Below are 27671 nucleotides of genomic sequence, written 5' to 3'. Positions count from 1 at the left end.
TAGCTAGGCCAAGCATCTGACTTTTAACTCCTGTTTAAAATGGGTACATATTTGTCCTCTGACATATTGCTAGCTTTTATATTTGCTTAGGATCTTTAAGTCTTTTTCTTGTTTAGTATGTTCTGGTCATTTACATTTGTTCTAATTAGCATATAGTACTTACTTATGCATATTTTTTTTTGCAGTTTTTCAATTTACCATATTTCCTTTTTCTCCCCCCTTCCTGACTGAACTTCCTGTGTCTGGTTCAAGTAGTTAATTTTAACTTTTTCTGTCAATCTTATCAGTTTGTTAGTCAGGTAAAATAGATAGATAGATGATAGATAGATAGATAGATAGATAGATAGATAGATAGATAGATAGCGTCTGTCTCTCCAGCCCCCCCCCGCCTCTCCCGGGCAAGTCCTCAGCCCATGTGCCGTCCCTCGGGCCTGTGAGGCCAGGCCCTGTGCACAGCTGCCTGATCCTGCAGCTCAGCCTCCTGGTCTGCAGCCAGGAGTGTGCGTGCCCAGGCTCACTAGCGCCCCCCTGAGATTCTTTGTGAACTGCCTCGGCTCTTCTCCCTGAAGTCCACGTGGACACGTTTAGCTTCAGGACTGAATATCTGCATCCGAAAGACAAACAGGTGCTCGTTTATGTCTGTCTAGAGAAACATCTGTATCTACTTCGTGGATTCATGAGTTCACATTGAAAAATCTGGATGCCCATACAAATAAGTAAATAAATCAATAAGCCGGCAGGGGGAGCTCCTGACTGCACGCCGGTGTCTGTGCGTGCAGGGGCACAGGTGCGCGCCATGAGGGCACAGGACAGGCATGTGGGGGTGAACTGGTTAACCCCAGGGGACCTGGGTGAAGGATACACAGGGGAAGGGTTTTCTCTGCACTATCTTGCATTTCTTCTGTCAGCCCCGGGTTATTTCAGAATCCAGTGAGGTGAGCAGACAGGACAGGAGGTCAGTGCTGAGGAGCTCAGCTGACCACAGTTAGGGCAATGTATATGTCAAAGGAGAAGGGAAATAAGGAAAAGCCCCCAAAAGAAGCTTTCCCATGATACCACTTGAGGGTGCTATTAGCCCTGCACCCTACTTTCAACACGGTTCCTAGGGGAAAGGATGTGGCGTGGGGGCTGCTTCTCAGGTAGAGCTCACATCGGGACCCCCAGACAACCCCACGGATGCCAGGGACACCTGACAGCACAACACTGGCAAATGCCATTGGCAGGGGAGCTGCAGAAGGGGGTCACTGTTCCAGGAGCCCTCCTGACATCCTCCTGGCTCACCACAAGGCCGAGGTGGAGATGAGAAGCATGGGGTGTGCAGACGGGCCCCTTCCCTGGAGTGAGCTCCTCCCAAGGAGAGACCCCAACTGTTTGAAGGGCCAATGGATCGTCACCACCGGACCCAGAAGCCAACTTAACATCCCCAACAGCGGGTCAAAGAGATGTGAACTGTCTCGGCATGGATTCCTATGAAGGACACATGGTCTCACTGAAATGCACTCTACCCAAAGGATCGGGGTGCATCTATGAAAGCTTTAGATAAATATTCCAGGTTTCAGGACATGATGGAGGGCGTGCAGCCTGCAGGACAGCCTGGATCTCACTCAATTTCTGTAGCTCACAGCAGCAGAGCTCCCAGGGCAAGGTGCTGGCATCTTCTTGGCTTGTGGCGAGGGCGCTGCGCTGTGCCACTGTGGTGGAGACACACAAAGCAGAGGCGGGAGTGTGTGGCAGGAGCCCGTGTGGGACAGACAGAGGGGAGGCTGAGCCACTCGCCAACAATCCACTCTAATGGACCCATGAGCCCGAATCCAGTCTTAGTGAACCCACCCAGTCTCTCCATAAAGGCACCAATCCACTTACTAGGGTGCCCCTATGACCTGACCATCTCTCACTAGGCTCCCTCTTACAGGATGCCGTTCTCAGTACGGCCACACTGGGACCAAGCTTCTAGCAGATGAACCTTTAGGAGCAACTTGCATCCACAGCACAGCCCCTGCCTGTCCCACAGGCTGCTTTCATGGAAGGTAAGGAGCTAGTGAAGGATGCGACAAACAGAAAACAGATACCATGGACAGCCCCGGGCTTTGGCTGCGTTCTGGCAGGACAGGCTCAAGGTGGAGACCTCGGGCGGTTCTGGACAGCTGGAGCCTGGGGGTGTGGGAAGCTGGTGTGCACCTCCTGTTCCTCTTAAGTGAAATACAGAAGGAACTCTGGGCCACAGGCAGGTGTCTTTCTTGACACCAGACTGGTAGTTGAGCAGCAAATGGTACTGAGGGGTGTTCATGGTTTCCCACAGATCCCCCCAACCCCGCAGCCTCACGGCAGGTAACACTCCACGTGGGCCACTGGGTTGACCCGTGCTGACTGAATGCACGCTGCCACCTCACTGTGTGGTCTGCCTTAAGGCTGTGACTCATCACTGGACAGAATTTCAGAAGACTGACCAAGGTTGGAAGCTGGCAGAAGGACCGACTCAGAGTCAACTGCAACCCCACACAATGAGGTCCAGGGCCGGGCTGCAGGTGCCGAGTATGATGCAGCTGTTAAAGCTAAGGCTCCTTGGGAGGGTGGCAATTAATGGGGCGTGGGGGAGCCACTCATTTGAAGGGTGCACTGCTCAGGCTGAATCTGGAACTCTGTCCACTCCTAGGTCTGTATTTTCAGGGCAGCTGACAACGAATGCCCAAAGAGGTGTGGCTCTGGGACCTTGTTCAGCCTCAAGTGGCTTGGAAGAACTTGGAGTTTGACCTAGAGAAGGGAAGACTGGACGCTGACCTTTCTAAGATACTTAAAGCCTGTCTAAAAAATGGGTCAGACTTGCTGTTTTACCCACAGGACAGGCCTGGGGGCTTTTCCTTATTTCCCTTCTCCTTTGACATATACATTGCCCTAACTGTGGTCAGCTGAGCTCCTCAGCACTGACCTCCTGTCCTGTCTGCTCACCTCACTGGATTCTGAAATAACCCGGGGCTGACAGAAGAAATGCAAGATAGTGCAGAGAAAACCCTTCCCCTGTGTCAGCTCAATTTAACAAAACACTTTCTAAGAGTCAAAACGATACAAATTCAGTGGGAAGAGAATTTCTCTGGGAAAACCATCTGGGCAGAGGCTGGGTGAGGAGCAGCAAGGGTGTCTTCAGGTCGGGGTGGGAACTAGATAATCTGTCTACTCCCATCATATGTGTGCAAATGAACACTTAACATTCTAAGAAAGTCACAGGGCATTTGGGAAGGAGGGAGAACATGTTTTTGGAGAATCAGCCATTTAAGTGGGAATCTAAGTGGAAGAATTTATTTCCAAGTTCAGCACAGTATCATGGTGAAATTGAGATGCCTTTAATTCTGTTCCCCTAAGCCTCCACTGTTGGCCTGCAGATTCGGCTTGAAACTAAGTACTGTGTTCTCTTCCTGATGTCAAACCAGAGTACTAACTGGGGCTGGGCGCAGAGGGAATTATAGCCGAGTGTGTACAGCAGAGTGCAGAGCGAGGCCATGGAACGGCCTGCAGGCTGCAGCTCCTCTGAGCATGTGAACCATCAGGATGCTGCATCTGACAGCGGCTCTTAATGCAGCGTCTGCTGGGGTCCCGGATTCCCTTGATGGTATTTTCCTAGGGGGAAGGTTCTGGTTTTTGTGGTGGCTTCTCAAAGGTATTTACAGCCAAGGGTGAATGATGAGACTCAGGAGGCAACTGTCACTTGCGACCTGATGCTGGGCCCGGAACTCCTCTCTGGGGCTGCAGCCTCCTCACTGCTGCGTGGTGGGATCAGGCATGATTCTCAATCTCCCTTCTCGCTCTGGGACACCAAGGCAAGGAAACGAAGACAGCAAGTGCTGCGGCTCTTGGCACCAAAGCTTGGTCTCCAGGCCTTGGGGACACAGGGTAGGACTCGTCCCCAGAGACTGTGACAGACACATCCACTTACACGGTCAATGTGTATCAGATGTTGGCTGCAGGACACATGGCTAACCACTCTGTCACATTATTACTGATTTTGTTGCCAACTTCCCTGATTAAAAACAAACAAAAAAATCAAGTAATTGCCTTATAGTCAAAGGTAACCTCATACTTACATTCCCATGAGTAGACACAAAATCTTCTGGACAATAAGCATACACATTTTGACATGTTAGTGCACCTCACCCCACCCAACTTATATGTACCTTTCAGTTGTCAAACAAACCACATTGTTGTGCTGTCCACAGTGAAACTGGGAGAGCCCACTATGATCTGGATCTATTGGATGCTGAATGTCCACCAATGGCCCAGGTGTGAAAGGCGTGAGGAGATGGGGCCTGGTGAGAGGGCCTCAGTTCATGGGGGCTGCCCCTGGAAGGCGGGTCTCGAAAGCAGGTTTGTTAGAAAAGCTCAGCCCGGGCCCAGCTCTCGCACTGCTTCCTGGCTCGCCACAGGAGCCTTCCTCTGTGCGTGCGTCACCGCTGCCAGTCACCATCCTCACCAGATGCCAAACCAGTGAGACCACCTGATCTTGGAACTCAGCCTCCAAAACCGTGATAAAGCCAACTGCCTCAGGTATTCCACTGTGGGACACACACAGCAGTTAAGAGAAAAAAAAAAAACCTCACATCAACACCAGGAACACTTCCCTTCTCTTAGACCTTTAAAAACAGGACTGACACTCCCCTCTCTGGAGTGATACTGAGCCTTCGGTGGGCCCTTCCGTTGCTGTGGTTTCAAGTATCGAACTCCCAAAATGCCTTAAAAGCCGTGGCACAGTGCACAGAGTCCATGCACCACTGGGAAAAGGGAGCCTGGGGCAGTCCTCTGGCTGCCCCTTACAGGAAAACAACTACACCGAAGCCCTGAGTATTCAATCTTGTACCTGCATGTTTTAGGAGTCAAAACTTACTGCCTCTGCTTTTGAAAAACTGGAGATTCAGGAATCTGCAGAATATGTTCACTGAGAGAACTAACAGAGAAATGTTTTTGTGTCTCAATTTGCAAACATTTTCTGATACCAGATGGAATCATGGCACTCCAAAATCTACCCGTGTTCATGTGAAATCCTGTAATCGGAGGTGGTGATACAGAAGTACACAATCGTCATGAAAAACAAAAAATTGGACGTGCTACACATTTCTCTTTTAAAATGTAGTCTGCATTATTTTCACCAATCAAAACACACACAATATATTTTATTATAAAACATTAGGCAATGTTACTTTTGAGATATGCAGTCTGAAAGGTCACACTTGTATTTACTATCATATGAAATACCAGAGGAGTTACATTGGAAATCAATCAGACGGACTCAGACATCATTAACCTGACTTACACAGCATGAAATCCGGATTAAACCGGTATTCCACTCTGTGTTTCACACTTGGGCTCTGGGTGTCAGCAGGGCCCTGGGGAGGGTGCTCGCCTCTCGGCACTGAGGCTCCCTGTTCCAGGCCCCCAACGAGAGATGAGCCTTGTTTCTATCTCCAGGCCCAGAGCCCGGTCAACGTGGTGTGGCCAGTGTTTCCAGACTGTTCTATTCTGGTAGAACTCTTTCTGCTCTCCTGAACCTGCGCTTGAAATTAAGACCCAGGCATCGGGGAGGCAGTCATTTCCTTCCGGAGTGAAAATGAAGCCAATAAAAGAAACAAACCTAGTCCAAATTCCAGGATAATAATAAATTACCTGGTTTATAAAAATACATGTCCAAAATAGTTACTTCCAGGGTTGTGTACAATATAAATTACAAAAATAAAATAGAAAAGATGAGAAAGTTGAGCACATTTTCAGTTCTTTATCCCACGACAGCATTTATCCCCAGCACTCTGACTGCACCAGGACCCTGGCAGATGTCGGCTCACAAGGGGGGACCCTGATACTGGGTGAGGTATGTCCGTGGAGCTCGGTGCCTGTCCTGGTGCACTCTCTCTGGTGGAGACCCTGTCCACGCTGACATGGGCTCCATTCAGGGCGGCAGGCTCACTCAGTGCACACAGCAGTGCGCGGCAGAGGCCACCCTGCGGGCACGGCACTCTACTCGTTGGTGTCTCCCCGTTAGCAGGACCCAGAGGAGGCCTCACCATCAGCCTGTGGCAGGTGACGTGTTTGTAAAACTCTCCCTTTTCTTTGTTTCTGCCTTTAAACTAGACTTAGTAAAGTCTCTTTATTTGAATGTGTTAGAGAGAAGGCCATCGTAAGATGCTGACGTGTGTGTAGTGATGCCTTCCTCACCGAGACCATCAGGTCTACAAGGTGGAAATGCCCCCAAGCCACGGAACAGGTGTTTTGGCCTCAATCCAAGTTACTGTTTCCTCTTTGTTCTTGAAGGTGTCTAACAGACACTTCAGGAAACTACTTCTTATCTCAATGTCAATTTTGTTCCTCAAGGGTTCCAGTCTCCAGTGACAAGACCAACCAACCGATAAGATACAACTGGTGCAGACAGAATCATATATTTTACATCTAGCATGAACTTTCTTCCTCCTTCAGAACACATTCTATAGAATATTGACCAAATAGCTTCAAATAAGTGAATACGAGATAATGAATTGGTAACAACATAAGCTCAAGGGGAAACACATTAAGAGCACAGGCAGCCGAAGTGCGATCGCCCTAACTCCATTTCTGCAGTGACACTGTATACTCAGTATCTTAGTGCATCTTGAAAACCTGACATTTCATCACGTCTGAAAGCATCAATTTCAGGTGAGCAGTTTAAAATCAGAAGGTAGTCAACGTTAATCACTACTCTGGAGGGTTTCTCCTTCACATTCCTCTGCAGAGTGTCCCAGGACATTCACAGATTTCCCTCAGCAAGGGAGGGCGAGGCGGCCAGGCGGCCACAAAAGGCAACAGCAGCAGCAAGCGGGCCTCCCAACTCAGCCCCACCCCGCGACAGACCAAGGGGCACTCACCCGGCTTCTTTCAGCAGAGAAAAAGCCAAGCGAGAACGCGGGGTTTGCCGAGGGAACCGCTGCCTTTTGGAATCACCTGTTTCACCCCAGGGAAGGAAGTGAACCACGTAGGCCAGTCTCTGACGAAGTCAATTATTGCAACAACAGTCAGCGACCGTTTCAGAAAGTTTAACACGACCATTAGGCAGCAGATTCGGGAATCTGTTTGCTATCGTATTATTGAGACAGGTGTCATATGCTTAATAAAGCAGATGGGAGTTTCAGGTAGTATTTTAAATTAATAATAAGCCCAGAAGACCCAGAGAAAAAGGCGTAAGGAAGATAGGACTTCAAAGGTGAGTGTGTTTTAAGCAGCACAAAATAAAACAGAACTTGATCATGCAGTAAAGCTGACTGTACAATCACCCGAGACCAGACCATTCAGAGAAGACAGCATCCAGGGATGTGGTCCTGGTGCTAGCAGTGAGACTTCTCAGCCAAAACATGGCAAATTTAAGAAAAGCTATATGTTTTATTTATTAAATAGATTCCATTATAATCTTTCTGAAATACAAAAGATAGAATAAATCATACCGTAAAAGAAGGTAAGATATGATAATATGATGGTGGCCAATTAATATACACAAACCTATTTTTTTCTGGACAGATATCCAATTACTTAGGAGGATTAGGAGATAATTCTAGAAGTAGCACTACCTGGAAGATTACTTGGCAATTAAATACTGATTTCCAAAGTGCTAGATGGGCAAGTCACGCAGGCATTTGTCGTCACATGCACATGAGACCCAGCAGTTATGGATGAGTGTCACCACCACCACCTACAACTCAAACAAAAGTTAACCTCGTCTAATTGCTCACCTGAAATGATCTTGAACAAAATTTTTAAAACTGGGGCTTGCACTTTTTTTTTCTTCAGCCATGATCTGCTTCGCTTTTATAATCTAAGCAGGCAATCCTAGGAGAACTGAGTAGGGGCAAGACATTGTGTTTCTTACATGCAGAACATGGAGTTTTTCTATTTGGTTCCATCAACTCCCAAGCATTTCAGGCCCAGGAAGCAAGAGTCCCTTCACTGATGACAAGTCTACCATTTCTGACTCATCATCGACAACCTTCCAGAGGTCCTGTTGAGGCATCAAGACTGCTGTCTGTGTCTGAGGCCAGTGTCTGCTCCGTGGACATGGATGAGATGTCATTGATAGATGACGACTGGGAAGGAGTGGCGTTGCTACTTACTGCTGCATCTGTGCTAAGAAAACCAAGCAGAATAAAATCTGAGGCACGACATTGCTGCCAGTCCAGGGAAGCAGGCTCAGGCCCTTCCCTGGCGCTGCCCTTCTGCAGCTCCCCATCCTAACTACTAGCACAAACAGGAAGTCAGTCAACTGGGCATCACGAACTCTGGAGCCTGTCTTTAGGACCAGTATCCCAAATATTCCCGTCTTTTCCCCTTTTCTTCCCGATGGTTAAATATACATAGGTTATCAAAAAGTTCATTGAAAATACGTATCATGAAAAATCTATGTATGGTTCTAAAGAACATTTTCTAAAAGATTTATGTATTTATTTGAATGTCAGAGTTAAAGAGAGAAAGGAAGAGAGACAGATAGATAGAGGCTTCTATCTGCTGGTATCCCCTCCCAGAGGCAACAATGGCCAAGGCTGGGCCAGGCAGACGCCAGAAGCCAGGAGCTTCTTCCAGGTCTCCCACATGGATGTAGGAGCCCAAGCACTTTGGGCCATCTTCTGCTGCTTTTCCCAGGCCAGTCCCTGGATTTAAAAATTTTTTTGCAACAAAATAAACTTATCTTTTGATTGTATTTTCCATGAACTTTCTGAATCACCCTTGCATGTAGTCACGTATAATTACATTAACTATCTTAAAAAACAACAACAACAACAAAAACAAAAAAACCTGGTGATTTCAAATTGACATTAAAAGGAAATTGCTATATCTACCCTAAAACTCAGTATCACAAAGACTTAAACCTGGATGGGATTCAAGTATCATCAGACATTTCAGTTGGAACATTATTTATGTTCTAAGGAAAAAAGCATCAATATTCAAAGAAAACTTCTCATATAAAAACACCTTCAGGTGCTGGTATTGTAGCATAGTGGGTAAAGCTGCTGCCTGTGATGCCAGAATCCCATCTGGGCACCAGTTCGAGTCCTGGCTGCTCCATTTTGGATCCAGTGCCCCGTGAATGGCCTGGGAAAACAGCAGACGATGGCCCAGGTCCTGCACTTAACTGGATGGGACTGGAACAAAGACTTTAAATTCGGTTTCCTCATCTGGGAATGGGGTTGGCAGCAGCTCTTGCAGCAGTTCAGTGCCTTGCACATCAGCAAATTGTCAGCCACCAGCAGCACAGGCCAAAGGGCAGGCTCTTTCCACAGAGTCCCCAAACCCCAGGCTGGCCAAGCCAGCACTTAACACACTACTGCCATCTGGAGAAGCTGCAGAGGCAAAGGAGACAGCGCGCCGGCCTGCGAGCGGTCAGAGCAATCACTAACCTGAAGGCTGATCTTTCACAACACCATTCTTGCTTCTTTCTTCCCAGTCCATTACTTCTTTGTAAATTAGCTCTTCAAACAGAGATGCAGGTGAAATGCCTCAGTGTCTCTGCTGGCTGAGCTCTGCTTCAAATCACCGCCCTCCCCCCCCCCCCCCCCCCGGCTCTGGGCTCCGTGGTGAGCGCTTTAAACTGCGACACTCAGGCAATTCAGTGACAGAATCTGCCTAGGCCAAAACATCCACTCGCAACTCCTCCACACAACCATTAAGGTAGCTAGAAACACAGGGCCATTCTGAGTTCAACAGGGGGTGGGGAAGGAGTCAGGGGAGAAAGGGAGAGAAGAGTGGCTTTCACCGACGTTTTAAAGGACTGGATGTTCTACCCAGTGGCATGCACAGACTTCTTTCCACTGTCACAGTGGTTCTGCGAGTGACACTGGCCCGTGTGGGCTATGGCCCCTGTAGCTTGGCCAGAAATCAATCTGTACACCTCAGTCTTTTCTTGGCTTCAGCTTTAGTTTTCAACTTTCACTCGTAAGAACTAACTGCCTACCAAGTAAGTTATTAGGGGTTTCTAAAATGGCAGTAATGTGAACTGACATTGGCACACTGTAGCATTTCCTGAGGCCTGTGAGTATGGCTATGGGAACGGCAGGCCGAGGGTGCCTGCACAGGGAACCGGCTCCCCGTGTCACACCAGCAGGGTTGACCCCCACTGGCCCCGGCTCTGGGCTCTCAGTAACCAGGGACCCTGCTTTTGAATGAGAACTTGTCAGTCAGCCTCCACACTGCTGTCTAGGTTGTGGTGGTGGTGGGGTGCCTGGTTAATCTCAGGTGATAATAATATCTACTTGCATATTTTTGATCTGCAACTAGATTTTGTACTGTTATGTGCAACTGTATGGCTTAAACACACCAGCAGAGTTCCCATGTCTGCTTATGTGAACCGGGGCTGCCTTACAACCTGACACATCATCAGTGAGACCATCAATGGGGTTCAGTTTACAAAGCAACATCTGGGAATTTAAAGTCAGGTGAAGAAGCCCTCATCCTTCATCCTTGAAACAAGCAGTACAAGGCCACACATGTTCCTCTCTCCCTCGGTTAGAAAGAGGTGAGTGGGCTGGGGTCTCTGGTCCTTCCCAAAGGGCTGCTAGCAAAGGGAAAGCCCCCTCCCCCGACCCCGGGGGCACGGCAAGTCAGGATTTACCTTTCCACTCCTCAATTGCATGTTCTCTTTCTTCCAATTGGGCATCGTAAATCTGAGGTGGTGGCTAAAAACCAGATTACATGTAAAGTCAACTTCAAAAAAAGGTGAGACATTTGGCAGAGTGATATGAATTTCTTTTCATTAACAAATGGTTCATTAAAGATTTTATATCAATTTCAATATATATTTGAATATATTTCAATATATATATATCAGTATATAATTTTACATCAGTTTCAGAATCAAAATGGTTAAGGAAGAATTAACCAGAAATTGAGCTATTAATAATAATCCTCTTAATAATCGCAGGACCTCAGGATATTCTAATGACATCTTCTCAGACACAGTTATAAAATGATAATCACAGGCTGCTCCCTGGAGCTCCCCAGACAAGGCCTTGTGTTGGGAGCTATGGAAGGGGTGGTACTTTCTTGGAATACATTTTGTTTCCTCATGGTAGAACTCCCAATCCCAATACCTAACTCACAGATGCGCTATTGCAAACACCTGCTTCTAAGTCAGATGCTTTTCACACCAACAATGTTGAAGTTGGTGCTGGAATCCACAAGCCAACACTGCAGACCTGCCAGCACGGACTGAGAACGCTGCTAGGGCATCGTTCACCGGCAGCTCGAGGTCATTCAGCCCAGCGTGGCCATGGGAGGCACGGATGCCCTTGGGCTGGGTCAGTGTGCTCTCCAGCAAACTACTCAGCCTCTCTGAGGAGGAGCCTGAGGAAGAGGACTTAATCTGAGGCCAGGCACCGAAGGGACACAGAACAAGGGACAGATTTGGCCAACACCCGACGACGCCTGCAACGGTGCTCCCATAGAATATGTTGCCTGGTGACACCGTGGTTTTGTTAGTGCCCACGCAACAGCGCACTGCCCAACGACAGGCTTCTTAGGACACACGCTCGGTGTCAAGTGCCGCGTGTTGGCATTTGTGTAAGTGAAGACAGTTGTCTCCACGTAAGCTTGTTCATGCTCTAAGCTGCAGCCCCAGCAGCAACTGCCCCAAACTGCTCCTGACCAGGTCTCAAACAACGCTTGGCCCTTGTGCAGTCAGGAGCCTTAAACCCAGCACCTGTTTGCTCCTGCGTGGCCATTCTGGGCCAACCAGGGGGAAGCCCTGCATCTGCCTTCTCAGCATCAGCACTCACCGCCTCTGCCTCGGCAGGATCGTACCAGACAGTGATGTACGGGTGGCGCAGAGCCTCGTCCACAGAGATCCGCTTGTCGGGGTCGATCACCAACATTTTTGATAACAGATCCCTGGCTTGACTCGCTAGGGTGAAAACAAAGACTGGTGAACTCAGGAAAACACCCAGTGAAGAAGTAAATGTGTACTACACACACATAACAAAGATAAATGAATGCTGAAGAGATGTGACAGGTTAGAGATCAACAGAGCCCAAAGCCTTAAGGAAAACTCAAACAGCCACTTTCACAAAAAACAACAAAAAACCCAGGCTTTCCAACGTGTTCTTATTCCTCTGACCCAGGAAGGGGAGGAGAAATCTGTGTCCCAAGATGGAGTAGGAGGCTCCGAGGCACCTTGGGCCAGTGTCTGCAGGGGGCCCGCGGCTGAGAGCACATGGCAGGGAGCGGGGCGCGGGGTAAGAGCTCAGGCGGCACTGCCAGGGGTGTGGGCATGAGTATTTTTTTCCCGTCACATTAAAATGAAATTAGAACGGTCTTTTAAAACCACACATGAGTCTGATACTCTCACAAAATAAAACACTGTAGAGATGCCTCTGTTTGGCCTAGCTGTATACAATATTAGCAATACTCACTTATTTTTTTTCCCCTAAATTTAGAGATTAGTAGTTAGGGAAAAACCAACAAGTTCAATAACTAAAACACAGGCTCAGCTAGATTCTGGCAACTGAATGAAGTTCACAACTTGTACAGACAAAGCAAGGCTGCAGCTCGATGCGGATGAAAACAAATCGACCGTTTTCCTTAACAATCACATTTCAGTGAAGGACACTGAAGGGCAGGAAAGGTCTTTTTACTGAACAACGAGCATGGATTCTGACTCTGCAATCTTCACTCCAGCTTTCTTTATATCCAACGACATTCTGAATTTCAGTTGCTGGGACTGTGGCCTAAGAACCTCTCAGGTTGATCTGAACACGGAGGACAACACTTCCGCATCTATAGCCCTCTCCCCACAGTGCTTTCATGTACCAGGTGTCTGGCCTGCACCTGACTGTATTCTGTGGTTTCAACTATTTCTCCTCCCAACATTCACAGGCTTTAGAATGGACACATTTAAAAAAAAAAAAAGCAAGCTTTTCCTGGATTTCAAAAATAAGTATGAGAGAAAGAGGATATCTTACTTTTTATTTTGTCTCGTTCTGATTCTGATGGGAATATCCAATCTGGAAAGAGCTCTTCAAATTTGATTCCAGGGTACTTCGGTCTGTTTTCCACATAGTTCCTCACAGTTGGCTGAAGTTTCTTCATGAACTCTGCGGACGGTGTTCCTAGCTGCTCAATGACTTTGTTCCACTGATCAATATCTAAGAGGTCTCTTGAGGAAAATGCAACTGAAATGCCTTACATTCACAGTACACTAAGTAGCACCATCTGAGGGAGTACTTAAATTACATTTATACTCAATGACAAGAAATTAATGAGGCTACCCCACTGGGTCAGCAGAAGCACTGGAAATGGTGTTCAAATAAGGTTTCTGTTTCTAGCTTAGATTATTTTAAAAACTCTTACACTCTGCATCTTATCATCATAGTTTATTAAATCAGCACAAGGAAGGCTATCTACCTTTCCATTCTTGTCCAAAATTAACTTACAACTAAGAGCACCCAAGGCGGCAATGATTAAACACGGAATCAGATAGCCATCACTTGACACTGAAATCAGTTTCCTAAAGTTCCCTTAGATAAAGAGATCCCGGCTCATTAAAGTGGAGAACTTGAGAGACCTGTGGAGAGAACTTCTCTGCTGTCCTCAGCTTACAGCTAGGGACTCAAAGCCCTGCCATGGGCCTGGCCCCAGGTAGCAGGGGGAGGGGCAGGGCAGGACCCAGCCATGTCTGTACCTGGCTGAGAAAGAGCCAGGGCAACCAGAGAGCTTGGCCCTGACACAGCCCAACACCATGGGCATCTGCTTCCTTTCAAAGCACGTGACCTGGTTTCAGACTCAGCTGTGCACTAAACACTCCCAAGTCCATCTTCCCAGGGGTCAGCTTCCTGATTTGGACGGCGCGGGTGACAGCAGCCATGCCCCTTTCCCAGGGTGCCTGTGAAGCTTAGGACGGCTGGAATGGTAACCATGGAAAGTGATACTGAAACCGCAAACTGAACCAGAGGAAGCCAGCCCGAGCAAAGCACGGACAGAGTGGCTTACAAAGTGACAGGGCCTGTCTCAGACAACGAGCCCACAGCGCTGTGGAGCAGCCCAGGCGGGGCTCCGGCACACCAACTCCACGCTCCTGAGCATCACACTTGTAACGGGTCCCAGGCATCCGCATGCCTGCGGGATCTCCTCCTGCATGCCTGTTTCACACACATTACCACGTGAGAGGCATGCCTACCTTTTACTGTCCTATTTGACCAGAATGTGACAGCTACTTCACAGCTTTCCTTCTCTCCTCTTTCCCAGAAGCACCTCGGGCGCCCAGCTGCCCCTCCCCACACCTACGCAGCATCTACCACTGGGGAGCTATCTGGGCCTCTGCCCTGCCCCCCATCTTCAGCCTACTTGAAGACACACTGTTATTGGTTCTCATCTGCTATCTATCACTCCATTCTTTATTCCTACACTCTCTCAAGAGTTGTCTTTTCCTGTGTCTCTAATTCCCAGCCTCTCACTCTGTTTTAACACATTCTTCCCAGGCTTTCCCCTACTCCAGGAAACCTGTGCCCATCAGGGTTGCCAGTGGCCAGCACCCCATCCAATGGTCAATTCTTAGGCCTTAGCTTGTTCATCCTTGGCCCTTCTTTCTCCTCTCTGCAGGCACTCACTGCCAGCCTTGAGGCTTCAGTGCTACTGTCGGATTGATGGTCCCCTCCTCTCTTTATTTCAGACTATCTCCTGAACTCCTCACTGGGTTTTTCTACTAACAGACATCTCCTAACTTGGCTCTGAAGTGCTGACCATCTCCCCACCTGCAGGCCAACCAGCATGGTGTGGCCTCCACCATTCCCACGGGTCTCCTGCGTCCAGCCTTCCTCTCCGGAATGAGCCTTTCAAAACCTACGTCAGATCAGGAACCTGGCCGAATAAACACCTGCTGGATAAAGAGTCATTTTTACAGAACCCGAGGGCCCTGGAGCAGAACCTGACCAGCCTGGGGGACTTCTGGGCATGTGCAGACACTGTTGTTTAACGCCCAAGATCCTAAGGGGCATATGGCAAGTCTCCCATCTTACAAAAGGAAAACCAAGGTTCTGAGCAGGATTGCTCAAGGATGTGCACAGCTGCCATGGGGAAGAGCCCAAATTGGGGCTGAAGGTGGCTTGGCTAACACTTTCTCTTTCTCATAGGCCACAGTGGGCGAGGAGGGCACAGGAGTTTTCTGCTCTGGTTGCAAATCTGAAGTGGATCTCTGAGAATCTCAGTCTGGTTTCCAGAACCTTTCTTAATCCCTCAAAATCTCAATGCAATATTTGAAAAAGCTGGCGAAATTTCCCTTAGAAAATAGTGTGGATCTCTATGTAAGGTGTGAGAACAACATTAGGTAACACTATAGATAAAAGCATGAATTACTGACATTATATTAAATATAAAGTAGAAATTTCAAATTACTAGAGTATACCAAAATGTACCCACATTTTTCATTTTTGTACTTATTGAAGAAAATATTTCTTAATTACTAAAAGAAAGGCATGAGTAAGAATTGAGACAAACTATGTTCAGTTTTTAATTATTAGACTACCATAAGTTCTCCCTTTTTAGTTGAATTTACTCAATTTTATTGCAAAATACTTATAGTTTGAAACAAATGAATTTGAGGTAAAGGTATGGAAAAGTGCTTGAAATTTGTAAGAACAAGATAAAATGCTATATTTATCTTCACATATTATATAATCTGTGATTACGATGTGGAAAATAAAAATAAATAAATAAATAAAATGATAGGAATATAGGATTTTTTTCATTTTAGGTTTGTGTTGTGAATAATTCATAAGAAAACTATCCTTGTAAAATTATAAAAAACGAAAATTACTTTCATAAAATACACACAAATCACTAACTACAGAGCCTGATTTCCTTTCAGAGCAGCCAGCATCGGCTGGCAGGGGCCACTATTACCTTTCAGAGCAAAACACAAAATCAACACCAACAGAAAGATGAAGTGGTCAGAACACAAGTGGGAAGACGCATGCTGGGGTAGAGAATGCTGGAGATGGGAGGATCACGGGATAAGAAGGAAGGGCTCTCACGGCTACTGTGTGGTCAGCCTCCTGTCTGCTCATCAGGAACCTGACTGCTGACCACAGGACGGGTCATCTTTGCATTTAATATTTACTTAACTTCCCTAGTGTGTCGCAACTAAAATTTCTATTAACAGAGTAACAAACAAGTAAACTTAAGATATTGTTTCTCCCCAAATTCCTATTTTAAACTTTTTCACTCTGGTCTTCGGTAGTAAACTTCAGTTCTTACACTGGGGGAGAACCTTATTAATACATACTGACAACTAACTAAATAGTCTTTAATTAAAATCATGCAAACATTTTAGCCCATTAAATTTAGACAGCACCTTTTCTAGTTAATAGAATGAACTAAATAAAACATCATTTTCATTTAAATGTCTGAATGCATTTATCAAACAGTGAATAACTTATTCTGCATAAATTTCCAGTTTTTTTTTTAAATAAAATTAAGAGCTTAACGCGACTCTAAATCTAAACAAAATCATCATAGGTAGTCAAGTAAAAAAGACCACTTGCTTTGTGACACTAATTTAACAGACACAATAAAGACCCCTTTAGAACACAGTGTGGAGGACGCTGTTTTCCTTTGGAGCATTCGTGCAAGCAGGTGAGATCATGCTGCCTGTGGCATTTATGGAAAGCATGGCCGGGGTCAAGGTCCCGGGAAGGATACGGTCAGTGCCTTGGAAAATCACACAACCTTTCACCAGCTCTCCCATGATGCAACCCACTGACCAGATATCAACTGAAAATAAAATGAAATGATAAAATTATGACGTGCCATGAACAAAACAAAGGTGAGGAAGAGGAGTTCTAACAGTGCACTAAACACACAGATACAGGAGATAAACTGCTAGCTAAGGGTGAACTTTTCACACAATATGAATGATTGCTGACCTCTATTTTAGCCTTCAGTTTGCAGCAATCTGGGATTTTACTGCCAAAGATTCCAATACTTTACGGCTTAAAAAAACAAAAACAGAAACAGAAAAGCAGAAACAAGAAGTGTGTGTGCACACCACGCTTTCAGGCCCCTCCCGTGAAGGATACAGTCTCTTCCTGGGAACAGGACTTTATGGAGGACCATTTCTGCCATGATGCACCCGACAGACCAGATGTCCACTACCAAACACCAGGTGGTTACTGACCAGCCAGAGCCCCCGCACCGCTTTCCTTCAAACCCCTCCCAGACAAAACAAATCCGCTCCATTGCACCAGGTTGTCAGGGGGAGCTTCTGTAAAATATGGGTACCACACCTCCGGAGACAGCCTTCCCCAGGGTGCCATGTCAGAAAGACAGCAGCGTCCAGTGGGCACAGCCACAGAGGCGGGCTGGCGTGGCTGGGCTCAGTGAGGCTGTGCCGGGGGGCCCCCACTTCTCCTGTGGGTCCTGGGACAGCACAGGCAGAGCCAGGAGGGGCCCCTGCTGGGGGAGGCGGGGGTGGGCACGTGAACTGGGAATCTGATTTTCTCCCCCTTCCACAGGAGGCACACAGAGCTGTGCCCCTCAAGAGCAGAAGCACAGGCTACAGAGCATCGACATATACCTGGAGCAAAACTCACTTCTGCTGTTTTCCTTCGTACAAGTAAATGTGATTTAGTTCTTTTCAACCAACTTGTTGAAAAAGAACTCTTGTTTTCAAAGAGCTCTGATACTGCTAGAACAAGCTGAGTTTTCAGGTTAAAAAACACCAATTTTACATAAAAGACAGCACGTTGCATTATTCTGTTTAAAACAAGTTCAAAAATAAATGAGGCCAGTCAGTGGTGCTGGAACTCAGGACAATGGCCACCCTTGTGCGAGAGGCCTGGGGGGTGTGGGAGGCCCTGGCACTGTTCTTCCTGGGGTGTGTTGACCCCAGCTGCATGCCCAGCATCTGTGCACTACTAGATTTTTGTAAAAAGCTCAAAAATAATTTCAAAAGTGAATTTTTAAAAGTGAATGCTTTTAACCATTGTAGATACAAAATTAATGATTTTTTAATCTATGGACTATGATAACCTACACATAACACTGTCTCCACATTACACTTCATACAGTGCGAAGGAAAAAGAAAAACTAGTACTAACCTAGCGCTATTTTTAAACAACAGCCTCTTCTGCTCCCTTGTGTACTCACCGTTCTCTTTGTAGCCCATACCCAGGATGACTTCAGGTGCCCGATAATACCGCGTTACCACATAGGGGGTCATCATGAAATTGGTGCACGCTGTCCGGGCCAGGCCAAAATCAAGGATCTTAAGGGTGCAGTCTGATTTCACTACAATGTTGCTAGGCTTCAAGTCCTAGGAGAGAAATGGTTTAAATTAATAAAATGAATACCACATGGCTGAGGGCTGGTGCAGTCAGTACCTACTAAAGTGAGTGAGTGTAGAGTAAAGGTCAGAATTGAACTCTGTTTTGGGAATCATTTTGGAAAATCCTACTCTTAAACTAATCCAAACCAGGCTGAGGAGATCTGGAGCCCCCCTTGCATGGAAACTTCGGGACCTTCCTTTATGTAAAACCTCCAGAACGGCATAGCCCTCCCCTGCCCAGGCTGCCCAGCCCCGGCTCCCCCCTTGCAGCCACCACCCACTCCACCCTCCTACCTGCTCTGCCTTCACTTCCTCCAACACTCTCTCCCCAAATCCTCACACTCACTCCTCAGACCAGGGCAGCATGGACCAGTAAAAATACAATGTAGACCCTATGTTTGCATTAGATTTTCTAGTAGTCATGTAAAAAAGTCTAAGCAAAAGATGAAATTAATTTTAACCATCTATTTTTTTAACCCAATACATTCACAGTGTTATTTTAAAATATAAGCGACACAGAACAATCACTAATGTGATATTTTGCAATATTTTTCAGTGCTCTATCTTCGGCCTGCACTTTATAATTATGGCCACATTTTGTGTGCTCCAATGCCTCACGTGGCCACCATTCCAGACAGCACAGGCCCAGAGTTTTCTGGCCTCCCTATGGCTCTTCTCCCCTTGGAATTCCAGGATCACCAATCTCAACTCCTGCTCACTGCCCCCTACAGGAACTTGCTTCTCCCTACAGCACTACCTAGGCTATGGTCTCCAGAGTCCCACCTGGCACAAGTGAAACCACCTCCCTGGCCCTCCTGGGCAGGAGGCTCCATTCAACACATACATTCAGAAAACTTTTGTTTGGAATGAACACTTTCCCCACCCTCCACTGACTTCCAGTGCCTAACACACTTCATAAGGGCCTTTCTTCATGTGGATCCCCCATGTCGCAGACCCTTCCTCAGGCCACAGGAATCTGACTTTTTGCCTGCGGACTACAATCTGACCCTAAAACTGACTTTTAGACAATCCATATCTGTTCTTCCCAGAGTATAACATTAAATGGCTAAATCATTGCCATGAGAAAGAACCCTGGATACTTTTAAATGTGAAGTTTCAAGTTCCATAAAACTGTTCAGCAAATGAGCTTAAAACACCCTAGCTGCTGGGCCAGCGCTGCAGCTCACTAGGCTAATCCTCCGCTTTGCGGCGCTGGCACACCGGGTTCTAGTCCCGGTTGGGGCACCGGATTCTGTCCCGGTTGCCCCTCTTCCAGGCCAGCTCTCTGCTGTGGCCAGGGAGTGCAGTGGAGGATGGCCCAAGTCCTTGGGCCCTGCACCCCTTGGGAGACCAGGAGAAGCACCTGGCTTCTGCCATTGGATCAGCGCGGTGCGCCGGCCGCAGCGCGCCAGCCGCAGCGGCCATTGGAGAGTGAACCAACGGCAAAGGAAGACCTTTCTCTCTCTCTCTCTCACTGTCCACTCTGCCTGTCAAAAAAAACAAAAACAAAAACAAAAACCACCCTAGCTGCTGGGCCACAGATGGGTTGCAAACCTGGTGCCTTGGAGATGGTGACAGCTGTGGTGTTGTGATCAGGATAAGCAGAAATCCACTTAAAAATTTACAACAGCTACAATTATGTTTCAACACTGTTCAATGTTCTGAATTCAGGAAAATTTAAATTACAAAAATAATATTTAAAAATACAACAAAGGCTGGCGTTGTGACGCAGTGGGTTAAGCTGCTGCCTGCAACACTGGAATCCCATCCCATATGTCCCATATGAGTGCTGATTCAAGTCCTTGCTGCTCTGCTTCTGATCCAGCTCCCTGCTGATGCACCTGGGTAGGCAGAGGAAGATGGCCCAAGTGCTTGGGCCCCTGCCACCCACATGGGAGATCCAACTCCAACTCCTTGGCTCTGGCTTAGCCCAGCATTGGGCTGTTGTGGCTATTTGGGGATTGAATCTGTGGATGGAAGAGCTCTTTCCTCCCCTTGCTGTCTTTCTCTTCTTCTGTCTTTGTAACTGCCTTTCAAGTGAGTAAGTAAATCATTTAGAAAGTAAAAATACAACAAAAAATTTCAGCAGGCCCCATAAGAGGACCTGCCCTGCCCGCCCAGTCCACCTCAGGGTATTGTGCAACTAGAGTTGTCCTTGCTATCCAGAGGAGACTGGTTCCAGGACCCCTCATGGGTACCAAAGTCTGCAGGTGCTCAAGTTCCTTTCACAAAAAGGTGCAGTGTTTTCATAGAAGCCCCACACAGCCTTCTGTATACTTTAAGTCACCTCTAGATGACTTACCATACCTGATACAATGTAAATGCTTTGCAAATAGTTGTCATACTGTATTGTATAGGGAATAGCAACAAGGGGAAAAAAAGTATACACATATTCAGAAGAGATGCAATTTTCTTAAAAATGTCTTCGTTCCATGGTCAGCTGGATCTGCGGACACAGAGCCTGCAGATGCTTCACCAGAGAAGCACCTGAGAGCCAACCTGGCCCAGGACCAGCAGCACACCTGCAGGATGACAGAGTGAGCGCAGCAGCACAGCTCTCACAAGGGCTAGTGCAACCATGGAAACCAGCTGAGGGGCTGGATGACCTGAGCCAATCAGCCACCTGTCAGGACGTGTGAAACAACACACTTTACTGCCATCTACTGGAAAGCTAAGATAAAACTCAGGTCTGGGATATCTGCAACTGGGACAGCCATCCTGACATGTGGAGCTCCGCGCAAGGCAGTGCCAGCCCCACTTCTGCCAATGGGGAGACAGGTAGAGGCCACAGGGGCTCCAGAGAGCTCTCCCACACTCACAGACTCTGTCCAATCAGCCTCCACAAAACAACCAGTCAGCTTTCCCAAACCAATGAACCTCCAGAATCAAGACAGCAGAGTCAACATAGGTCTCCCCTTCAAATCTTTTTTTTTTTTTTTTTTTTAAGATTTATTTGAAAGAGTTACACACAGAGAGAGAAGGAGAGGCAGAGAGAGAGAGAGAGGTCTTCCATCCACTGGGTCACTCCTGACTGGCCGCAACAACGGCCAGAGCTGCGCCAATCCGAAGCCAGGAGCCAGGAGCTTCTTCTGGGTCTCCCATGCAGATGCAGGGGCCCAAGGGCTTGGGCCATCTTCTACTGCTTTCCCAGGCCACAGCAGAGAGCTGGATTGGAAGTGGAGCAGCTGGGACTCAAACTGGTGCCCATACAGGATGTTGGCACTGCAGGCAGCGGCTTTACCCACTGCGCCACAGCGCCGGCCTCAATACCCCTGAAATCTTGAAAGCCATCAGAAACCAGAAAAACAGTACACACCAGGGATGATCAAAGTGACCCAAGCCCCATGGATCAGGCTTGACCCAGAGCATGGTGCTTCCTTGAGCAGCCAACAATGTTCACTGTTTTGTGACCAAAAACAGGCAGGCGCAAAGTGGCAGGAGGTGGAAGGGTTGTCCTGAACAACCACCCTCATTGCTTGCTCAACTCCCAGGTCCAGGCTAGCTGAAGGAAGAGGTGTCCTAGGAGGGAGGACCCGGCACACAGGGACAAGCGTCTGTAGTCTGCACTCCCCTGGCTCTTCCGCACAGGGACCTTCAGCCACTGCCCCTGGTGGCTGCACAATGGGAAAGGAGAAAAACCTAACAGTGAGGACAATGGGACGCAAGCTCCAGGTGGATCCTAAAGCCTGGATACCCAAGCACCACCACCCTACACCACCTCCACTGCGGGCTGGCAGGACCAGAACTACAGGCCCAGATCCACCCTCAAGTCATGACAGAGGGAAGGAGAGCTAATCCAGGCCTTAGGGAAATGGAAAAGATACCGCTGTCCACCCACACATGTGCAGAGCTTCCTGGGCCTGTTTCAGTTAGGATGGAGAGAGGCATGTGCTGGCTCAACACTCGGGTGTGGGGGCAGCAAGCTGCGTCCTGCTTGGTGATGGTGTACCAGGCCGCCAGTTACTGAGCCTGTGTAGCGACAGCCACTCTCCAGCCCCATTGGGTTTCCCCAAGGGCCAGATGGGTGAGAGAGCGCAGGGGCCACTGTCTGCCTCCTCCTTTGCTGTTCCCACACCGTGGGGTGCAATACCCTCTTTGATGCATTATCTTGAGGGGGCAGGTCCCCGTTTCCAGTTGGCCTTCCCTATTACAAAAACTCTCACTCCACACGCCAAGATTACTCAACTGCCAAGCACGTCATAGCCAGCTGTGTAGCTGAGGAATGGGGTGGCATCCTCTGGGGTGGCCCATGGTGACTCCCAGACTTGGCCCCTCAGGAATGGAAGTTTGAGCCACACAAACCTGCCCTGGCCAAGGCTGTCCATGACTGATCAAGAAGGAAGAAGAGGAGCAGGCGCTGTGGCCAAGAGCAGCTGCAGGCCAGGGGCCATGACTTACTCTGCTGAGCCCATCCTCTAAGCCTCCCCTGGGGAAGAGGAGGCCGTGGGAAGCACAGCCAGAGCTGCCTCCTCGGCCCCCGTGCATAAGCAGAGCTGAGGGGAACAGGGACTGTGGAGGTCATGGAAATGCACTCTGTGGTCTCCCGCTGCACAAACAGAAGGGACGACGGCCCCGTGGCAGCTTCTGACCACATCACCATGACCATGCCTCCCATGGTGACTCGGCCATGACTGAGTGGACAGGAGACCAGGTGGCACAGAGTCCTCTGACAGGCTCGGACTCAGCTGCCTCCCACTCCCCGCTCCCCTCCCACAAGGAATGAGCCTGGACTGCCCTGACAGCCCTACCTTGCTGACCTGCTCCCCTTTTCCCTTGCAGGCTTCTCCCAGTAAACCTCTCCTGTCTAAGCCCATCATCACTGATGCCTTCAACGGCAAGCCTCATGCTCTGTGGGGTGAAAGCCAGCAGAGGAGTGAATGACTTAGAGCAGAGATGGGGAGCCCAACCTCTGTGCTGGCCCGTAATAGCCAGGAAAGGTCCAGGAAATAGACCACAGGTGCTGCAGAAGGCAGAACAAGGCGGGGAACAGAACATGTAGGCACCCCCCAGACTCCCACCTGTACCCTGGGAATGAGGCCTCTGCCTGTTTCCAGATCTGGGAGGTCAGGCACAGGACCAACACATACTCTTGTGTTAGGCACAGAAAAGAGCGTGGCTGAGGCCCCACTTAAGACAGGCCTGGTGAGCAGAAGTCTGTGTTCTGCCACATGAGAATCCCAGCTACTCCTGGCCTTGCCCTGCCCCAAACAGCCCCATATTACCAGTAGCCAGGCATGTATCCTGTCCCTGGCAATGCAGGAACCTTTGCAGAGAAACTAAGTGGCCCCAGAGATAAGACCCACAGGACATCTGTGGCCCCTGTGGCCCTGAAGAAATCCAACTTCCTGTCCATGCTTCCAGCACTGCCAATGCCTTCTAATGCTCCTGTCTCAAACACCAAAAGCACACAAAAGCCCTGCACAGGACATGGAGAGATGAAACATACTGCAAATGGAGCCCAGGGCAGAGAATAAAAAAAAATAATAAAAAAATAAAAAAAAAAACACGTCAGAGTAACAGACACCATCCAAAGGATGCCAGTGCACCCAGGCAGCAAGAAGAAATGCTATGAAAAGGCATGTGCTGAGGACCTGGCAGAACTTCCCAGAAGGGGGCACTAAAGCACAGGGCCAAGGCAGCGAGCACACATTTCTCAGAGCTCAGGACCACGCAGCTGCAGACTGAAGGCCCTACGCCCAGGACCAGCATTGAAAACAATGTCCACGTAAAGGCTATCACCATCACAGTGCAGAGTGCAAAGGACAAAATCACAACAGAACTCACACCAGGCACATACGAAGAGGGAGCACTAAGGCAGCAGTGGAACGCTCCAAGGCCTGCTGGGTGTCTTGCTACAGGCTACTGTGTTCACCACAATGAGGCAACTGACTTTGGGCTCCTAGGTCTGTATCCAACCAAACAGCTAGTCATGTGAGAGGGCAGAACGGAGATTCAGACACTGAGGCCTCAAAAATTTTGCCTCCCTTGCACTGTATTTTAGAAGCTGTTGGAAGTTATGTTCCACCAAAAATGGAGTCATCTGAGCGAGAAAGAGAAGAGAATAGTCAGGAAGCGGGACCCCAACATGGCAGGAGGCAAGGGGACCCCCGGGAAACACCTGCATCCAGCACGGGAGCTGCCCGTGCAGTTGCGAGCAGGGCAGGGCCTCCAGGAGAGAGCTGCTCTGGGATGAAACCGAGGAGACACCCGGGTGCACCCAGAGCTTTAGACACCTGGCAGGTGCTCGGGGTCAGAGGAGTGGTAAGAACACAGAAAACCACTCCTCACTTCAAACGTACACGCCGACACTTCAAACACCCACAGAGAAATGCTATTAACTGCAGGGATAAAAACGGTAAAGGAGGAATAAATATAAGTCCGGCATAAAGCTCAGCCGTGAGGAACAGTTACAAGGTCAGTGAGGACAGAAGGCACAGGGCGCCATCCTAACTGTGTTGGGTACAGGGGCCAGGGGAAAGGTGCTCTGGGCTGAAGATCTAAATCTGTATCTTATGCCCAAAACACAGAAGAGGTCAGTGAAGAGAGATCTCAACACACTATCTCAAGGTACAGAAGTAAATATCAAAATAATCAGCTACAAGAACTGATAGAGTTTGCTCCTAGAGAGAGAGAAACAGAGGCAGGGGGTGGGCATCTGTTTTTCACAGACACCTGCAGAATTAGCTGTTCCTTGATGAAGACATAATCCAACCTGTCCAGCAAGTTACAGAACAGTTACACAGAATGCTTTGAGAGCATAAGAGTCATACAGGACGCAGAGGTGGCATGAACACCAAGCAAACAGCAGTGGCACTGCAAAGCTGGAAGGAAATGTCCCCCCAATGCTGTCATGGCCGCCTCTAGTGGCGATGGAGGACCACGGCCCTCTCATTTCTTTTAATTTTGTGAATTACATAAACTAAAGAGCAGTGGGACTGTGAACAAAACTTTATAAAAAGCAAAACCAAAAGTGTGTGTGTTTGTCTCTGCACATGCGTGGCAGTATAGACAAGGGAGAGAACTGGTTCACACAAAATGGTTCCCACGTTAAGGGGCTAACTTCAGGTTCCTCTCCTCTAGGGGCCTGGACAGGGTTGGGGGTGGGGAGGAGGGGGCAGTGCTGGCTCTTCCCTCTGTTTTATATACCTGTGCAACATTGAAACTTTGCTACTACAAGTGTGTATTATGTCCATGAGCAGACACGAAAACAGTCAGAGCCTGGCAGAGCACCACAGGTGTAGGAGGTAGGAGGGGACAAAACAGGTGGACAGAATGCAGAGGTGGGCAATGGGATAATTTTCGCAGGTCTTGATGGTCTAAACACTGAACTGAGCAAATCCAATGCTTCTTTGGGCCCTACTGACCTGTTGGTCAGCAGCAGAGGACCTGGGCTGTACAGATCAAACACAGTCGTCATTAGGTATCCACAGGGGATTACTTCCAGGATCCCCCCCCCCCCCCACAATACCAAAATCCAAGGAGGCTCAAGTCCCTCATATACAATGATGGAGGAGCATGCATTTAGCACAGCAGTTAAGACACGACAGTCCATATTGTGGAGTTCCTGGTGTTGCTTCCTGGCTCCTCTTCTGATTCCATCTTCCTGCTAACACACATCCTGGCAGGCAGCAGGTGATGGGTCAAGTACATGGGAACCTGCCACCCACATGGGAGACCCAAAATAAGTTCCAGGCTCCCGGATTCAGCCTGCCCCAGCCCTGGTCACCATGGGTATTTGAGGAGTAAACCAGTAGAGAGATCTCTCTGTCTCACTCTTTCTCTGTCTCTCTGCCTTTCAAATAGATAAATAAAGTAAAAGAAAATAGTGTAGTAAGGAGCCCATGCAATCCTCCCCTTTACTTTAAATCCCCTCTAGATGACCTGTGATACCTAACACATTGTAAATGCTATGCAAATAGCTGTTACACTGTACTTTTTATTTTCTTAACATCTCCCACTGGAGGCTGGGTGAGGACCAGAACCTGCAGGTAAGGAAATCGACTCAATCTCACAGAAAAGTCTTGCGTGTATTATAGCTCATATGGTGGTCTCCAGGAACTGAGGGACACTGTTTGCCCCTAATCTCTGGGCCCAAGAGGAATGAAGTAAGTTAGGTTTATTGCTTTCCCTTCTAAAATTAATAAGGCCTAAGAATGGGGGAAATTATACTGATGTCTGAATTTAATACCATGTGCATTAAGAGATATTAAGATTGCCTTAAATTACATAAAGGTTTGTGAAATTTTTAGCAACAGGAACAGAATGATATGTTAGGAAATCTTTTTCATTAAGAAGCTTAGTGTTATTTACTATTTGTAAAGAGAATTTGTCAACTAAGATACTGGTTATTTTTTACTTTTTAAAAATATATTTTATTTATTTATTGTGAGAGGTAGAGTCCCAGACAGAGAGAGGGAGAGACAGAGAGAGAGGTCTTCCATCTGCTGGTTCACTCCCCTAATGGCCACAGCAGCCAGAGCTGGGTCCATCCAAAGCCAGGAGCTTCTTCTGGGTCTCCCGCTTAGGTGCAGGGGCCCAAGCGCTTGGGCCATCTTCTACTGCTTTCTCAGGTCATACCAGAGAGCTGGATAGGAAGAGGAGCAGCCGGGGCCCATACGGGATGCTGGTGCCATGGGCAGAGGTGTTAGCCCACTATGACACAGTGCCAGCCAGATACTGTTTTAAGTGACCACTTGGTGGCAGCAAAAGCTGTATTTGGTCACATACCCTATGCTAATCAACTTGCCAGGCCCTGGCACAGAGGCCGGCCCGGGTGCTGGCCTTATACCACAGTCCTGAGCTCACATGGAGTGGTCACGGCACTGTCACTGTGGAAGGCCTCCGTTCAGTGGCTGTGATGGACCTCACCTTTCTCAGCACCACCAGATCTAAAGGAATTAATGCTATTGAAACACCAAAAAAGTCACCCATTCATTCCAGGCTTCATTGTCCTGGCCACACTATCTTCTTCCCCAAACAGATTTTAGTTCCAGGAAAACAGGACTTCTTGTTGTTACAACATAAGATCTAAAGATAGTCCTTCAACAAAATTAGTACAGTAATAATTCAGAGAATACTAAAAATATATATTTCTGATAAAATGATGTGATATCCACGTCTGGTCTCACACAACATTTTAAGTGTTTAAAAAAATTTCTATCACGATGTTCTGCTTATAGTGGTTCAAGTCATAAAGCAAGGAAACACATAAAACCAGCTTAGAGAATGACATGTCTCCCTGGTTTTTAAATGCCAAGTCCTGACAGCTCATTCACATCCCGGATTCAGCCAGTGCATGGCCACACCAGGGCCGTTCCAGATGCTAAGGGTGTCTCGTGAGGCAGCTCCCCCAGAGAGGCAGAGG

General features: G+C 48.0%; 1 protein-coding gene across 9 annotated transcripts in view; it reads right to left on the bottom strand.

The window, feature by feature from the left end:
- Positions 1 to 5100: 5100 nt before the first annotated feature.
- Positions 5101 to 27671, bottom strand: part of MAPK9 (mitogen-activated protein kinase 9) — a 56226-nt gene continuing 33655 nt past the window's right edge. For 3 of the 9 annotated variants that reach the window (XM_002721308.5, XM_070076505.1, XM_070076501.2), the window contains 7 exons: positions 18130 to 18295; positions 16684 to 16755; positions 12951 to 13133; positions 11769 to 11893; positions 10607 to 10670; positions 9396 to 9467; positions 5101 to 8122 (listed from right to left, as the gene is read on the bottom strand). In XM_002721308.5, coding sequence (XP_002721354.1) covers positions 7980 to 8122; positions 9396 to 9467; positions 10607 to 10670; positions 11769 to 11893; positions 12951 to 13133; positions 16684 to 16755; positions 18130 to 18295 — 825 coding nt within the window. In that variant the 3' untranslated portion in view covers positions 5101 to 7979. Of the gene's footprint in view, positions 8128 to 9395; positions 9468 to 10606; positions 10671 to 11768; positions 11894 to 12950; positions 13134 to 16683; positions 16756 to 16907; positions 17133 to 18129; positions 18296 to 27671 lie in introns of all 9 variants that reach the window. The other 6 variants (XM_008274998.4, XM_089336230.1, XR_016236474.1 and 3 more) reach the window with 5 other exon arrangements.

This window comes from Oryctolagus cuniculus, chromosome 6 (genome assembly GCF_051225735.1).
Source record: "Oryctolagus cuniculus isolate XC-2025 breed Fujian yellow rabbit chromosome 6, ASM5122573v1, whole genome shotgun sequence".
NCBI lineage: Eukaryota > Metazoa > Chordata > Mammalia > Lagomorpha > Leporidae > Oryctolagus > Oryctolagus cuniculus.
This window is presented reverse-complemented; position numbering and strand designations above follow the sequence as displayed.